At 38.0% G+C, this 17,725-nt stretch overlaps 1 protein-coding gene across 1 annotated transcript in view; it reads right to left on the reverse strand.

The window, feature by feature from the left end:
* Positions 1-17,725, reverse strand: part of LOC126481465 (DNA polymerase eta) — a 194,741-nt gene that overhangs the window by 48,333 nt on the left and 128,683 nt on the right. The window contains exon 7 of the mRNA XM_050105241.1: positions 13,217-13,282. Within this exon, the coding sequence (XP_049961198.1) occupies positions 13,217-13,282 (66 nt within the window). The remainder of the gene's footprint in view (positions 1-13,216; positions 13,283-17,725) is intronic.

Genomic DNA, 17,725 nt, shown 5'->3' on the forward strand with positions numbered 1-17,725 from the left:
AAACAAGAACATATTTTGTAGTTTCTTTCACAGTAATGAGTCAATTTACGTAACTGAGTAATGTTTGAATGGAATGGTAGGATTCACACACTGATGTGAAGTTCTGGCCACTGAATGATGCACAACCTCTGGACAAGGGATTCGGTGTAATATGCAAATATAACAGAGAATAATGTGGGTATATGGTACTCAAACATCATCCCTCCATCAGTGATATAATATGTAGCAAGTTTTCTGTTCAAATATTTCTGGTAAGAGGTTACCTTCACTGCTATTTGCCACAAGCAATCTATCAGACAAAAACAACATCTACATCTACACACATACTCTGCTAGCCACCGTATGGTGCATGGTGGAAGGTACCTTGAGCCACTACTAGCCATTTCCTTTCCTGTTCTACTTGCAAATAGAGTGATGGAGCAACGACAACCTATATGCCTCCACATGAGTCCTAATTTCTCTTATTTATCTTTGTGGAACTTATGCAAAATATACATTAGCAGCAGTAGAATCATTCTACAGTCAGCTTCAAATACCGGCTCTCTGGATTTTCTCAATAGTGTATTACAAAATGTTGCCTTCCCTCCAGGGATTCCCATTTGAGCTCGCGAAGCACCTCCGTAATACTTTTGTGTTGATGAACCCACCATTAACAAATCTAGCAGCTTGCCACTGAACTACTTCAATGTCTTCCTTTGATGAGACCTGGTTGGGTTCCCAAACTCGAGAGTGGGTCATACTAATCTCCCTTTATAGGTGACAGTAATATATGGGCACTTTGAGCACAGTCACTTTTTTTATTTTCCACTTCATCCATCGGCTAGCGCCAGAGTGCACTAAATTTGTTGGATTTTTGTTTGCTAGTTAACCAAATATTTATATTCAGTCTGAACATCGAAAAAGCAACTAGGGCTGCACACAGCATGTAAGTATACTATTTTGCCAACAAGTCATTACACTATTTTCCCAGGATTTTTTCCGGATACGCTAAGCGCAAGCGAAGGTTGCTTAAGCCAGCTGCCATGTAGTAATTTGTTTGGAGTAGACCATTTGAGCTGGATGTCCTTCAAGTTTTCTGTTGTATTCATCAACATGACATGATTGGAAGCTGTAACTTACCCATTTACTGTTTTATTTTCAGTTTCGAGTGCAAGCGAAGCTTGCTTAGGTCTGCAACAGCACAATAGAATTTTTGGAGGTTTTTATGGTAAACTTATTCGGAGGATTTTTTTTTTACATTCAAAATTTTTTGTGTGCAAATCATGTGCCTGCTTACTATGAACTGAATGAATCAAATTTTTTAATAAGGAAAAATAAATTCATTCTCGAAAATAGTAAAACCTTCAGCACTGTTTGAAGGAAAGCCCTCCAGTTTTTTTTAGTGGTAGGTACTCCTTTATTCCAATTATCCAGAGGGCTCTTAATGGCAATTATAATGGATTGATTTAGTTAAATATGTAATTGATGAATATAATAATATGAAACATTCAATAATACAAATAAGCCAAACGATGTAAGCAAAGAAAATGAAAAAAGAAAAATGTTAGTTCAAACTGTTCATGTAATGAATTTGATAGGTACTGATGCTAAATATAAAACAGGTGACAAAGTAAGAATTAGTAAATTCAAAAGCATCTTTGAGAAAGGATTCACAATCAATTGGTCAACGGAAATATTTTAAACTGAAGACGTTATTTATTCTAACCCAATCAATATAAGTTCAAAGCTTAGACAGCGAAGAATTGAAAGGAAATTTTTATGAGCAAGAACTGCATGAAACAAATTATACAGATGTCTATCTTGTTTTGAGGCAGAAAGGTGACGAAATGTATGTTATATGGTTAGGATTCAATAATTTGCACATCAGTTGGATGGATAAAACTAAAATTGTCTTATAAAAATTCTTTCATATAAATGAAACTCATTACTGAAAATTTAAACAAGTTCAGTATTAAACACAACATTCATTCTGCTAATTGTTTTGTTACCGGTGACAGAGTGCATTTTGATATTAAAATAAAGGTTGACAAAAATGATTTAGGGTTGGAATTAATTGAGGTTTTTAAATCTGAGTTAATTGAATCAAATTGTTGTAATGAATTCCGTTTATTAGATGCGTATAATAATCGTTACCAGTGTCGTATAAAATTTAAATATGAAAAAAACAGATGAATCTTCACTCTTATTGTTCAACAAATGAAATTTTTTTTTTTTTTTTTGTATAAATGGAAGCACAACTGTCGAAGCAGCCTTCAGATTGCATCAAATCCAAATTCTGTAAATACTGTTAAACTGAGAAGCAAATTGATGATATTACTCCACAGAAATCCACAAAAGATGAATATAGAAAAATATGTAGACAATTTGTGAATGAATATCAAATTAGAATTTACAATAGTAAATGAATTTCTTGTTTTCGCAGGGAAAAAACATTTCTGTATATTAGTATAAAAATCCTGTTCAGCAAATTTGGAGTCAAGAACATTCAAAAATATTATTGTCAATGAAAAAGGGTGAAAAATAAGAAAATGCCACAGCAACAGTTGAAGCAGCTTCAGCGCTGCGCACAACAAAAAAAGGTATTGTTTGTAAAGAAGTTAAAAGTCTACATTGCTTTTATTCAAACCCATCACATAAAGATAAATATACTAACAAATGTAAAAAAAAAAGGTATTTTAGAGTACATGAAAAGTAAAAAATTTAATGCTCAATTTGTTTTTATTTTAAATTATGACAAGTGGTGCAAATTTCCACGCGCACAACTTCGTGATTATTGTAGAAGAAATAATTTAACTAATTACAGTACGTTAAGAATAGATAACTTAATTAATTTAATTACTTCAATAATTTACCTATTTCAACAAGAAATATTAATAATTTCGAAGTAACTGAACTCAGAGCTAAAGAAAAAAAAATTTGTTACAAGAATTTCTGTTTCACCAAGATTTATTCGCAAGACTAGATCAGAATTAATTAATTCAAATTTGTTACAAGAATTCCCATTTAATCAATGATTATATGAAAAGACAAGAGCAAGACCAAAACGTGCTGATGAATCTATCAATCTAGAAGATAATACATTTCATATTGAAATGTTAACAATTCTAAGATGTGGTAGACGGAAAAAAGTGTAACCAATGATTAAAAATGATGACAACTATGTTGTCCAATAGCGATAATAGTCACATTAACATATCACACAAATTTTATTTTAGACGGAGAACTAAGTGCTCCTGGAAGTAAGAAAATTAGGAAAGGTGATAAATATAAATTACAATAAGAACTACTGAAATTTTATGTTACCAGTTAGGTGAATACAACAAAGAAGAATTTACACTAGATGATATTAAAAAAGTTGAGCCATTATTGGATATTAAAACAAATGTGTGCCCCGAAAATTTCAATTTGGTTGTATATTGCGGGGCTGTGAAAGAAAAAAAAATATATCTGTACAAAACTCACAACTATTTTGATGTAATTAACAGCATGACAGCTTTCTTAGGATCATCATATTTCTGTGAGAAATGCAATAAGTCATATAACAACAAAATGAAACATGAATGAAAAATAAAATAAAAAGTATGTATATTATGCAAAAGACCTGAACACAAAATAGTTTAAAATAAAATATATTGTGAAAACTGTAGTTGATTTTGTTATAATGATGAAAATCAGCAAAGAGTTTGTAATACAACATATAAATGTGAAGAAGGTAAAAAGATTTGTTTGAGATTGGAAGAACATGAAAAATAGGTATTAAAAATTATAAAAGTCACATGCAATGCAAACTGCAAAAATGTGGTATTTGTGAGAGAGACTTTAATGAAGAAACTAGAAAAGACTATAAAGTCAAAGTTGTCCAAAATGTTGCAAAAACAGTTGTTATGTTAAAAGAGAATTTAAAAATTATTATGCATCCCAGTGTTCCAACTGCAACAGAATAATTAAACGTAAAGTGTATGAATCTTGTGCAGAATAAAAACCGATGTAACTTCCTTGTACATATACCAAGAAATATATGTTTTTTGATTATGATGCAAGAAACAGGAATACATAGTCCGAATCTCAAAATTGTTCACAACGGTGATCTTTAAAACTAATGACAAATTCTGTAAGTGGTTGATATCTGAAGAAAACAAAAATTATACATTCGTTGCACACTATACTCAAGATTATGATTCACAAGTTGTTCGGAAGCACTTTGTTGAAAACACAATAAAACAATATAGTATCTACTCAGGAACTAAATTAATGCTACTGGAGATAAGACAATTAGGTCTAAAAATTATAGATAGTATCAATTTTCTACAAGCAAAACTTAGTAAATTCCCAAAAATATCTCATCTCAAATAACTGAAGAAAGGTTACTTCCCACATTTGTTCCATCCAAAAGAAAATGAAAATACATAGGGCCTGCAAAAGAAAATTAAATACATAGAGCCAATTTCCAATATCTAATATTATTACGCCAAAACAATGAAACACAAAGATAGAGAAGAAATTTCTTGATTGACATAGTCAAAAAGTTAAAGAAAATTATGTATTCAGTATCAAAAAAGAAACTGCCGAATATTGTAATTCTGATGTAGATACTTTGAGAAGTGGTAGTTAGAATTAAGAAAACAACTGCTAGAAATAGCAAATACTAACCCATTCTGTTATTTAACAATTGCTGGAGTTTGTATGTGAATGTACATATCCAAATATTTGCCTTAAAATACAATTGCCATATTGGATAAAGAACACTGTCAGATCATTTGTGTGTACAGAAAATAAGAGTGGTCCTACAACATTTCTCTGGGGCACTCCTGATGATAACGCTGATCTCTTATTAACTCTCGCCGTCAAGGAAAACATACTGGGTTTTATTACATAAGAAGTCTTTGAGCCACTCACATATCAAGGAACCTAGCCCATAAGCCCAGACGTTAGTTAATAGCCTAGAATGGGGCACCATGTGAAATACTTTCAAAGTCTAGGAATATGGAACTGCTTGCTGTCCTTCATCCATGGTTCTTAGGATATCATGTGAGCAAAGAGAAAGCTGAGTTTCATATGAGTTATGCTTTCTAAATCCAAGCTCATTTTGTGGACAGAAGTTTTTCCATCTCAAGGAAATTTATTATACTGCAACTCAGATCATGATGCTCAAGAACTCTGCCGCAAAACATACAAGGGTTGGACAAAAATATGGAAACATCAAAAACAGAACACATTACCATGCCTAACATGGTGTAGGAATGCCATTTGCATTCAAAACAGCTTCCAGTCCCAGGTCCTATATGGTTTTCGAGGGAATCTTATATCATTCTTCCTGAAAAATTGTTGTGATTTTGTGTAACGATGAAGGAGGTAAATGCTGAGCATGCACTCTCCTCTCCAAGTAGACTGCAAAGGTTCAATAATATTGAGATCTGGTGACTGCGGTGGCCAGGAGAGGTGCAAAAATTCATCCACACATTCTCAGAAACAGTCCTGGATGGTGCAAGCTATGTGAACAGAGGCCCTGTCATCTTGGAGGACAGCATCACCATAGGGGAGCAAACACTGTATTATGAGATGGACTTGATCAGCGAAAATGGTTGCATAATCAATGGCTGTAATGTGACCTTGGAGACTAACCATGGGGCCTATGGAATACCATAGGTGCCCATATCGTCATCACTGAATCCCTGCCATGTTTTACTCTTGGCAGCAACAATCTGCACCATAGGCTTTGGATGATTTATGCCAGTCATTAACTCTGCCAAAAGTTGGAAACAGTGTCAAACAAGACTCACCCAACCAAATGACTTTCTTCCATTACTTCACAGTCCAGATTTTATGGCTTTGGCACCCTTCTTTCCTGTTACAGCCATGTTTTTTGAATTCTAGCTCAGCCTATAGTTCCCTGCTTATTGAGCTCCCTTCCTGTTGTTTTGGTGCTGACAGGGCTCACAAGTGCAACGTTAAGTACTGCTGTGGCTTTTGCAGCTGTCGTTCTCTTATTTTTCATACTATCTTCCTCGATCACCATCTGTCTTGGTCATTCAACACACACTTTCATGCACATTGTCACTTAGCAGATAATGTTTTTCCACTTGCCCTGTATAAGGCATAAATCTTCTATATTGTGTCTCTTGGAAGACCAAACACTGCAGCTCCCTTAGTTAAGGAAGCAACCACCATAAGAGTACTGACAATCGATTTCCCTCTGCTCAAATTCACTTAGCTCTGACATGATGTACTCATGACTACGCAGAATGCTGTTTTGACCATGACTGACATCTGAACATATAAAGAATATTGCACAGGTACCATTTGTGGTCAGATACAACAATGCAACCTGCAGGCTTGGCGAGATCAGCAGTTATGTTGGAGCATGCATTTCTCTCAGTTTTTCCATATTTTTGTCCAACCTCTGTACAGTCTCAATGACTAGTAGTGCTTTCACCAGGACTTTTTTTATTTCTGAGTAAATTCTCCTGAGTTAACTTAGTTACAGTTGAATCAGTAGAAAAAGTAAATAACTACGGTTTGGACAATACCCATGGATAAAATATCTACCATCAAAATATAAGGACCTTCATAAGAATCAGCTTTTAGTAGCAACACAAGAAAGTAAAATGGCAAGTGGAATATCAACAGATGAATGAGGGGTACATTTTAAGTTTTTACAAATGACAATTAGATGGTGATATTTTTGGTGTGATATCTCTGTTGTCTAAAATTCATCATTTGTCATCATCAAAAATGTAGGCCATTTTACAGAAAGAAGAGAGAAATTAAAGAAAAATCATCTGAAGGTTTTCATTGGATAATGGTTTTTAATAATTTCCATAAATGCCTAATTTAACAAAAATTGTTCAAATAATTTCTTTTCTTGGGAAAAGGATAGGTTGCTACTCACCATAAAGATGACCTGTTGTGTTGCAGACAGGCACAATGAGAAGACTGCCATCTGGATCCTCCCCTGCACCAACAGCAGACGGCAATTATTCTTACAACACATTTTCCACCCTGCTCCCTCTGTTCTATCACCTCCTCCCTTCTCGTATCTCCTTGCTTGTCCTTATTGTGTGGTGCCCTCTACCAATGCACCCACACATCCTTTCCCTTTCCTGCTCATCTTGTCACTCCCTTCCCACCCCCCCCCCCCCCCCCCCCCCCCTTCCCCCACACCTGACCTCCTGTTGCTGTGCCGCCATCTAGTACCTGCGCGCCCTGCCAGACATTCCCCTTCCTCGCCCCACTTCAGATTGCTATTTACATGGCAGTCGCATTCAGGTCGGAGATGCCAGTGGTAGCAATCATATATGCATGAGGTGTACTTGTTTGTGTGAATGGGTGTGTGTTATCTCTGCTGAAGAAGGCTTTGACTGAAAGCTATAATGTGTAATAGCTTTTTCATTGCGCCTGCCAGAAACTCAACGAGTCATCTTTACAGTGAGAGACAATTTATCCTTTTCCTGATGTTGTTGATATTCCAACCTGTAATTTTGATTGATTCAATAATTTTCTTGGATAGATAAAAAAATCTACTCACCAAATGGCAGCAGGAGAACACATATTATATAAACATATTTAAATTTGCACACTTTCAGAGCCAGTGGCTCCTTCTTCTGGCACAGGGTTTGAAGGAGAAGGATGAGGGCTAAAGGAAAAAGACTGGTGAAGTTTAGGAAATGGGGAGAATTCAGAAAAGTTGCCCAAGTTTACCACACGGGGTGAGAAGAATGGATTGATTGTTGGGGACTGCAGCAGATGAAATTTGAAAACCTGAGAGCTAAAAAGGTGGAAGACAGAGTAATACACAAGACGGAGATTACTACCAAAACAACAAAAGATTGTGCACAAACTAATAAGAGCAGAAAGATAAGTGGATTGTATGTGATGATAGAGATATTTGGAGGGGGGAGGTGGGGGGGTGGGTGGGGGGGGGGGGGGGGAGGTGGGGGGGGGGGGGGGCAACAGACAGCCCAGAAAATGAAAGATATACAAAACTTAAAGGGAGTGAAAAAAGGAATAGTTACTGTGAAGAAATGCTGAGAGCAAAGAAATTAATGCAAATCGAGGCCAAATGGGTGGCAAGAACCAAATGTTGTGAGGCTAGTTCCCATAAGCGGAATTCTGAGAAACTGGTGCCTGGGAAAGAATCCAGATGGCATGTGTGGTGAAAAAGGCACAGAGCTCACAAATGTCATGTTGTAGAGCATCCTCTGCAGCAGGATATTGTGTGTTGCCAGTAAAAACCCTCTAACTAATAACTAGGTGGTACTCATGCTGATGTAAGAGGCCAAACAGTGTTTACGTAACAGTTATTATATTACTTAAGTTTTTCACAGGTAGCTCTCCCTTCATTAGTGTATGTTTTGCCAGTTACAGATCTGGTATAAGTGACAGTAGAAGGGTGCGTAGGGCAAGTCTTGCACCAGCGTCGGTCACAGGAGTACGAACCATAGGGCATGAAAATGGATGCAGAAGGAGCATAGGGTCTAACAAGAATATTGCTTGCAGATCTATACCAACATTCTCCACGTATATGGTCTGTCTGCTGCTGAACATATCCTCGGTCAGCACCCACCTGATTCCAAAACTAAGACATCCTTTCTGCTCGCCTTACTCAACTTTATACTTACCAAAAACAACTTTATCTTTGAGGAGCAAACATACAAACAGATCAGATGCACAACCATGGGAACGAGAATATCTCCTTCCTATGCCAAATTTTTCATGGGTCACTTGGAGGAGACTTCCCTGGGATCCATAAGACTTTAGCCCCTGGTTTGGTTGAGATTAAGTGATAACATCTTTGCCCTATGGACTCATGGTGAGAGTGACCTGTTAAAATTGCTAGAATCTCCAAATACCTTCTCCCAACAAAATTTCACATGGTCCTATTCTGAATCCCAGGCCACTTTTCTCGATGTTGATTTCATCCTCACTGACGGCCAGCTACACATTTGTGTCCTCATTAAACCTACTAACAAACAACAGTACTTACATTTTCACAGTTGCCATCCTTTCCCTGTCAAACATTCCCTCCCACACAGCCTTGGCACTCAAGACAAACATATTTGTTCAATGCAGACTCTTTCCAGCAATACAACACCATTCTCACCTCAGCCTTCACTGGATTAATTACCACACCAGACTAGTTCAAAACCAGATTTCTTTGGCCATAACATACAATCGTGGTAGCGTTGAAATATCCAAAAAACGACTTAGGAGTACATCTCTTGTCAGTACTTTTCTGGTCTTGAATGTATTAACCAGCTCCTTCAACAACACTATTACTTCCTAAAACGATGCCTGAAATAAGGCCCTTTCTGTCCTACATTTTTCCCACCATACCAAGAATAGCTTTTCATCACTGTTCCAATCTCCACACTATTCTTATTTGACACTAAACTCTTTCTGCATCCATTTCCCTGCCCCATGGCTACTGCCCCTGTCACTGCCCTGCTGTAGGACTTGCTCTATGCCCCTACTACCAGTATATCAGCACTGAAACTGGCAAAACATCAAAGTGAGAGCCACCTGTGGAATGACACATGTAATATACCAGCTGTTATGTAATGACTATTTGGCCTTTTGCACTGGCATGACGAGCAGCAAGTTATCAGTTAGAGTGAATGGACATAAACAGAAGGTGTATACTGGCAGCGCACAATACTCTGTTACAGAGTATGCTCTACAACATGACGTGTGCTATCTGCATTCTCATGCAGACATCAACATTTCCTCACAGTAACTATTCTTTTCTTCAGTCCCTTTTAGTTTTCCATACCTTTCACTTTCTGACCTGTCTATCCCCCCAAATTTCCCAGCTCCACCACATACAATGCACTTAGTTTTCCGCTCTTATTAACTCGTGCATGGTGCTTTGGCAGTAATCTTTGTCTTGTGTATTGCCCCATGTTCCACTTTTTAAGCTCTCAGGTTTTCAAATCTCATTAAGTGCAGTCCCCAACAATCAGTCCCTTCTCATCTCATCCAGAAAATTTCCCCTGCCCTGGGATTTGGGCAATTTTTCAGAATTCTCAACATTTCCTAAATCTCACCACTCCTTTTCCTTCATCCCTCTTCCTTCTCCTTCAAACCTTCTGCCAGAAGAAGGAGCCACTAGCTCCAAAAGCTTGAAAATTTGAATACCTTTAGATGTGTGTGTTCCTGCTGACACCTAGTGAATAGACTTTTTATCTATCCAATTACATTATATTTTCAAAAACTAATTATTTTCATTCATTTGATGATATTCAATCTCCTTCAGAAAAGAGTGTTTCCAGAATTTTGCTGTGGTCTATTTACATCAGTGAGGAACTACATAAGGTCGAGCAAATTTGATTGTTATTCCAAAAACAATGATGCTGTGCACAACATTACTTAAGAGGCTCATCATGTGACTTACTACAGACAGAAGCAACCTGAAGCATAGCAAAGAATATATTATAATTTATTTTGCATAAACATTTAACTCTGATGAATATCTGTTCCCAATGGATTCTACACAATCTAATCAAAGTTCAAACGCAGCTTCATGTAAATGGTATACGAAAAAGCTCCAAAAATTTAACCAAGGAAATGCAAAATCCATGAACAACATCGCAACAGCAGACGATACCAGGGTGTATTTATACAAGTGTTCCAAGGACAGTGATTTTCACAACCTCATGAATCTCAAGAATCATTCCAAAGCTGTCCCTATAAAGTATTAACATAGGAGCAGAAGAAGATAATTATTTCAAGAATATTTTTAAATGCATACAAAAGTGTATTTAACTTAAGAGTCAATATTCTAAGAAACAATAAAATGTTTTGCGTCAAAAAATATTTTTCTTTCATTGATTTAGTAAAAACTTAAAATGCAGCCCTTGAATTATCCTTATTAAAATATGACGTGTAGAAGCCATCATAATTGGACAGGTACATCTAGGAAGAGATAACCTAATATCATACTGTTACAGGATCCTCTGCCCATATCAAGCACACAAACCACCAACAGTACCTGCATTATGACAGATGTCACCTATTCCCCACCACAATTTGATACCATTTAGCCTGACTACCTGTGGCTGGTAAACCTCCAGTGATGATTAGTCCCTTTCTCACTATGCTGAAGGTGTCGCAAAGGCCTTTACAGATAGGCATTATCCCCCTATCCTAGCCTGAAAAGAGATTTACCCTAATCATTGCACCATCCCGAAGAACCAGCTGCAAAGGAGTGCCCCCTTTGTCATCTAATATCACCCTAGACTGGATCAGCTGAACAATGTCTTTCACCAGTACTTTAACTATCTACCATCAGTACCTTAACTATCTACCATCAGTACCTTAACTATCTACCATCAGTACCTTAACTATCTACCATCATGAAACTTCCTGGCAGATTAAAACTGTGTGCCTGTAAATGAAGGACATCTTGTCCGTGATTCTTCCCACCTCTGCTTTGTTGGTATGTTGATCCCCACTCAACCTACATGACATCACGGTCCATTCTTATCCCGCTCCTACTCCAACTACTTATCACTTGGATCACGTCACTGTGGAAGACCCAGGTACAAGGAAGGCCTGCCCAATTCATCCACCCATCACATTTTATTCCAGTCCTGTCACAGACTTATCCTATCCCATCCGACATAGGACTACTTGTGAAAGAAGCAATGTCATATACCAGCTATGTTGCAATTTCTCCACAACATTTTATACGAGCATGACCTTCAACCAGCTGTCCACCAGAATGAATGGCCTTTGCCAAACTGTGGCCAGGAATAGATTTGACCAACCAGTGATGGAGCAAGCTGCTAAGCACAACATGCTCAAGTTCAATGCCTGCTTCAGAACATGTGACCTTTGTCTCCATCCCACAAGCATCTGTTTTTCTGAATTATGCACATGGGGGTTATATGTGCAACACATCCTCCAATCTTGTAGTTCTTCTAGCCTCAACCTGATTTACTTCGAACAGAGAGGTGAATGCCAGGTACAATCATGATACCATAGGCAACTGCAAACACTTCTCCATGAAGGCACTGTGCACCTTGTCTTTTTTAGTGGGAAAAATTTATTAACAGTTATGGCAATTACTTTTGAAATAATTAACAGTTAACACACTTTTTCCAGGCATCTGGTTTTCATTTGTCTTGTCACTCATGATTATCTCATCTGTTGGAGGCATTTCTTTGAATGTCATGCTGATACTTCCCTGTCTCCTACAGATATTGTTATCAGGAGTGGCTGGAGAGTCAACTAAAAAAATAAAAAAAATTTCAACATTTGTGGCACCACGCACAGAGTCAGCTACTTGAGTAGCAGCCTCCCGTGTGTAATGCACATCTCATCCATTTAGGGCCACCCTACAGTTCTCAACCCTATGGTACAAGTCCATGAAGTCACAGCCTAGCCTTTCACAGAGACTTCGAAGTCTCTGGTTCATGGGCTCTCACTCAGCCCAGAATCAGAGGGCCACAATCTATTCTAGAGACAATATTACAGATTGTGACCTTTGCCAAAACTCCACGAGCAAGGGTGGCATTATTAACATTTTCTGCCAGTCCAAATATAATGTAAACCCAGAGCTTTCAATGACCAACACAATCCTCATCACCAATGGAAAAACACAATCAGATTTAACCCTCATGAAGATAAAATTGGTAAAAATGGTTTACCCACAGAGTATGATGACAATGATAATAATTGAAAAATGAAGTTGTGCATATGATTTGTTTTTCCTTAGGTAATGAGATGCTTTTACCTATGAACTTTATTAGACAAGGATTTCCTAAACTTGTCAGTTTTTGTTAAGTATTCCACACAAGCTGTTTCTCTGCTTTTTGTCTTATAATAACATTGTTCAACTCAAGTGTAAAGAAATAATAATCTGAACTTTGTGTAGATGATATCTTTTTATTCTCATACGAACTCATCACTGGTAAGTACAAAATGTAATCCACCGTAACATCAAAGAAAAACTTCTTTAAACAAACTGCAGAGACTAAATGTTTCAATGACAAATGTAAGTTACAATGTTCATCATTTTTCAATGCATCAAGCATAGATTCTCTTATCAATTTGGCAAGTTGTTCATTTAAAGTTCAATTATTACCTTAAAACTACTTTCCAAACGGTCAAAGATTTGACCACAGTTTATTACATTTTGCTTTTTTATAAACTTTTATGAAATGCTTTCTAAACAAACACTAGAACTTAGAGTAAACAAAATTATAATGTTCAGTACCTGATCATAATCTTTGGCCAGTCGTTCCATGACCTCTGTAGATAGTACTTCAAGCCACTGTTTTACCTGATCACAGAAAAAAGCTTCATAAGTATATGACATTGAACAGACTTTAATAATTGATACTTGAGCTAAAGGTACTAACTTAGTCAAATGAAGACAGAAAACAATGACCACTGCTGTCATTACACTTCAAAATTCATTGTTCATAAATGGCCAAGAGAGTCTGCAACAGCAGATTATGCATTACACAATAAAATTTCCCAGGTTATAGTTTTTTAAATGAGATAATGCTTCTTTTGAAGTTTTTTTAAAAAAGAAAGGTCTAAGTTAGTAAAATGGATATAGATAATGGAAAGTCTCAGGTCGTTTCTTCCAGATAACAACAAGTAAAACAGGAATGGAAAATCCATACACTACAAGCCTGCAAAAGACTTCTATCATAAGTTGAAATGCAACAATTTTCAAGATAGCTATCAGTCCAAAGTTGGGTTGAAGTTTATGAGAAAACCAATGTATTTTTGAAATTCTTGAAGTCTTCAACATTATTCAAACTGAATTTTGAAAAGACATTTTAAAACTACCTACATCAGTAGAAATGTCTCAAAAAACAAATGGAAAACAGCAGGTTTTAAATAGTACTCCCAGAACCTAATGCACTTCAGTTCAATGATAAGGATGCATAGTGAGTCACAGTTCTTAAATTTTTGTCACAGATACAAAAAGTTTTACAGAAAGTATTGATTACTTTAATAATTTCATTTAGTGATAAAATAATATGTACAGCAGAAAATAAAAGCAAAGCGATCTGGGATGTCATAAAAGAGGAAACAGGTGGAGACAAACAAAAGGATAACAACATACAAACAATGGCAACAGATAAAGAAATAGATGACCTGTGTTGGCTGGCACACTTTGTGAATGAACCATTTTTCAAGTATTGCAGCGAAACCATATCAAAATTTCCCAAAAGCAGATATAATACCTCTAAATAGTTACACACTAAGTATAATAATAATACTGCCAACCACAGACAATGAAGTCAGTAAAACTGTAAAAATGAAGAGGCACCAGGTTTTCATGAAGTAGCAATTCGTATGCTGAAACAATGCATACAGAGCACATAAGCTCCTTTACAGTACATAATAATGAGTAAAAACCTGAAAATGTAGTGTCTATTTTTGGCAAAATTTGCATATTTTTTGTGTAAATGATTAGACGTTCAAATTTTAAGGTTGTCTTGCTGTATGCATGAAGACAAAGCCTTAGAGCTGTGAAACTGACAGTATAAAAAAAAAAAAAAGTGGTGGTGGTGGTGGTGGAGGGGGGGGGGGGGGGGTGATTGGGTAGATTTTCAACTGGAATGTTTGTTTTTGCAAAAACTTGAATGGTCTTTGCTGTCTTCCATTGGCTGTATTTAAGCTTTCAGCAATGACCGTTTTTGTTGAAAAGCAGCAGTGTTTTTTCTATCAGTGAACTGAGTGGGTCTATGATTTAAGAAGTTTCTCGTCGTAATTTTTCTCTTTTGGCCAGTTCAATAATTGCAAAATCTGCAGAATATTAATTTCGACCTTTTGTGGGCATTCATAAGCCTTCAACCCATACTTGACAATGCTACAGATAAAACCATTAAGGCACTTAGCACTGAAGTACAAATGAAAATAACTTTATCCGCATGTTAAGGGAAAAATTTTGGTGGGGTCAAAATACTCTGACAGATTTTTTTTTTCTAGTCACTACAGTTCAAAGTGCGAACACTATAAACTAGCAGTCAGCTGAGAACTTAAAATATAAAATAAACTCTGATTAAAACTACTTTGTGAGTAACACTTCAGTGAGTCGAGTGGTAGGGTCCAGTCACCGAACAATTGTTAGTTATTGCTCATGGGCCACATGCTCACTGTACTGCCAGTTTTGTAGGTACTTACAGAGCCTTGCCTAGCATGGGCCTTGCTTGCTGCATATCAGCAACACTTTCCACTACCACTGTTGTCTGTCAATTACAAAGATATTTTAATCAAAATTTTGACTTACAGAGCGAGAGCAATGATGTGGAGAAACAAGCTCTGCCTCCCTCTCTCGCCCATGTCCTGTATTTCTATGAAAGCAGAAATGACACATGATTACAGTGATAGCTGATCTTCTGGCCTTCTGGTGGTGAGATGGTCATAATAGAAATCAGGGCATGACAATACATAATCAAAGCCCTGACGAAGGATGTGTTTAAGTCATCCAAAGCTGACTGGTTTTGGGTGACCAAGGGGGCATTCCTTTGTAGCTGATTCTTCGGGGTGGTGGGAGGATTCCCTATACCACATCACCACACACCCCCCAATCCCCACACCACCTCCACGAAACAGCCCCTTCATCATTCAATACCACTCTGGACTGGAACAACTGAACCATATCCTTTGTCAGAGCTTTGATTACCTATCATCATGCCCTGACATGAGGGAAATCCTACCCAAAATCCTTGCCACCCCTCCTAAAGTGGTGTCTCATCATTCACCCAACCTCCACAACATCCTAGTCCATCCCTATGTCTCTCCCACCTCAACCCCTTATCATAGGGATCACCTCCCTGAGTAAGACCCAGGTGAAAGAAACATCCAATCCATCCACCCAGTGCTTCCTCATCAAGTCCAGTCACAGGCTTATCCTATCCCACGAAAGGTTAAGCCATCTGTGAAAGCAGCCATGTCATACAGCAGCTCTGCTGCAATATGCGGTCTGGGGCACCATGTCACAGAGTGTGCGGCCCCTCCCAGCGGAGGTTCAAGTCCTCCCTCAGACATGGGTGTGTGTGTTGTTCTTAGCATAAGTTAGTTTAAGGAGTGTGTAAGTCTAGGGACTGATGACCTCTGCAGTTTGGTCCCTTAGGAATTCACACACATTTGAACATTTGACTATCAACCAGCTGTCCACCCGGATGAATGGCTACTGCCAAACTGTGGCTAAGAGCAAAGTAGACCACCTTGTGGCACAACATGCAGTTTGTACATAACATGCTTGATTTCAATGGTTGCTTCACTACCCGAGCCATTTGGACTCTCCCCTGAACCACCAGTTTTCCTGAACTGCGCAAATGGGAGTTATCCTTACGACTCATTCTCCACTCCCAAAATTACGCCAGCCTCAATCTATGGTAACCCACTGTCCCCACACAGTCCACTGAAGTTTCCACCCCCACTGTCCTAGCACCTCCATCCATTTCATGTCCCCTCATCCTCATTGTGTGCCGCTCTCTGCCAAAGCACCCAATTGCCTTTTCCCCTTATCCGCTCCTGCCCTTTTCTGATCCGTGTTTCTCCCCCCACCCCCCCCACCCCACCCCACCCCACCCCACCCCACCACCTCCCAATACTGTGCCTGGCAGTCTTGTCCTGCTGCCATCTAGTACCTGCAACCCCCCCCCCCCCCCTCTTAAATTTATTTTCCTGATTTGATCTCTCTTTCTAAATAACTGCCACTCTCTTTAAACCCTAAATGCTGATTTTCTTTTCCATTCATGTTATGTCCCTTACAGTTCCCTATGCCTATTCATTTCTTTTCCATTTCACTTCCTGGTGTGAGGACACAAATTTGTGCATATACATTATGTTGCAAATGTCACCACATTATGATGTCAGAATAATGTGTAAATGAGTGTGGCCTGAAGCAAATATGTTCAGAGTTACTGTGATTAATTGCATGTAGGATGATTTTCTGTTAAAACAGTTACTGCTGGTAGTTTGTTTGGATAATGTTTCAGTTGTTCCTGGGCATTGGAGTAGTGACAGTGTGCAATTAAGGAAGAAGTGACGGGCAGGCATACAATTACTGCAGCTTCTTAACACTGGACCAGTGGGCTACCAGCTATGGATACAACACTGAAGCACCAAAGAAAATGGTATAGGCTTATGTATTCAAATACAGATATATGGGAACAGGCAAACAATGGCGCTGCAGTTGGCAGCTTGTATATAAGACAACAAGTATCTGCTGGCTTTTATATAAGACAACAAGTATCTGCTGCAGTTGTTGATTGGATACTGCTGCTACAATGGCATGTTATCAAGATTTTAATGAGTTTGAACGTAGTGTTGTGGTCGGCACATGTGTGATAGTACACAGTATCTCCGAGGTAGCAGTGAAGGGGGAATTTTCCCATATGACCATTTCATGAGTGTACCGTGAACACCAGGACTCTGGTAAAACATCAAATCTGCCACATCGCTGTGCCTGAAAAAAGATCCTACAAGAACGTGACAGAAGTGAACCCTTCCACAAGTTGCTGCAGATTTCAGTGCTGGGTCATCAAGTGTCAGTGTGTGAACCATTCAATGAAACATCATTGATATAAACTTTCGGAGCTGAAGGTCCATTCGTGTACTCTTGATGACTGCATGACACAACGCTTTACGCCTTGTCTGGGCCTGTCAGCACTGGCACTGGACTATTGAAGACTGGAAACATGTTGCCTGGTTGGATGAGACTCGTCTCAAATTTTGTTAAGCAAATGGATGTATA

The sequence above is a fragment of the Schistocerca serialis genome, chromosome 5 (genome assembly GCF_023864345.2).
Source record: "Schistocerca serialis cubense isolate TAMUIC-IGC-003099 chromosome 5, iqSchSeri2.2, whole genome shotgun sequence".
NCBI lineage: Eukaryota > Metazoa > Arthropoda > Insecta > Orthoptera > Acrididae > Schistocerca > Schistocerca serialis.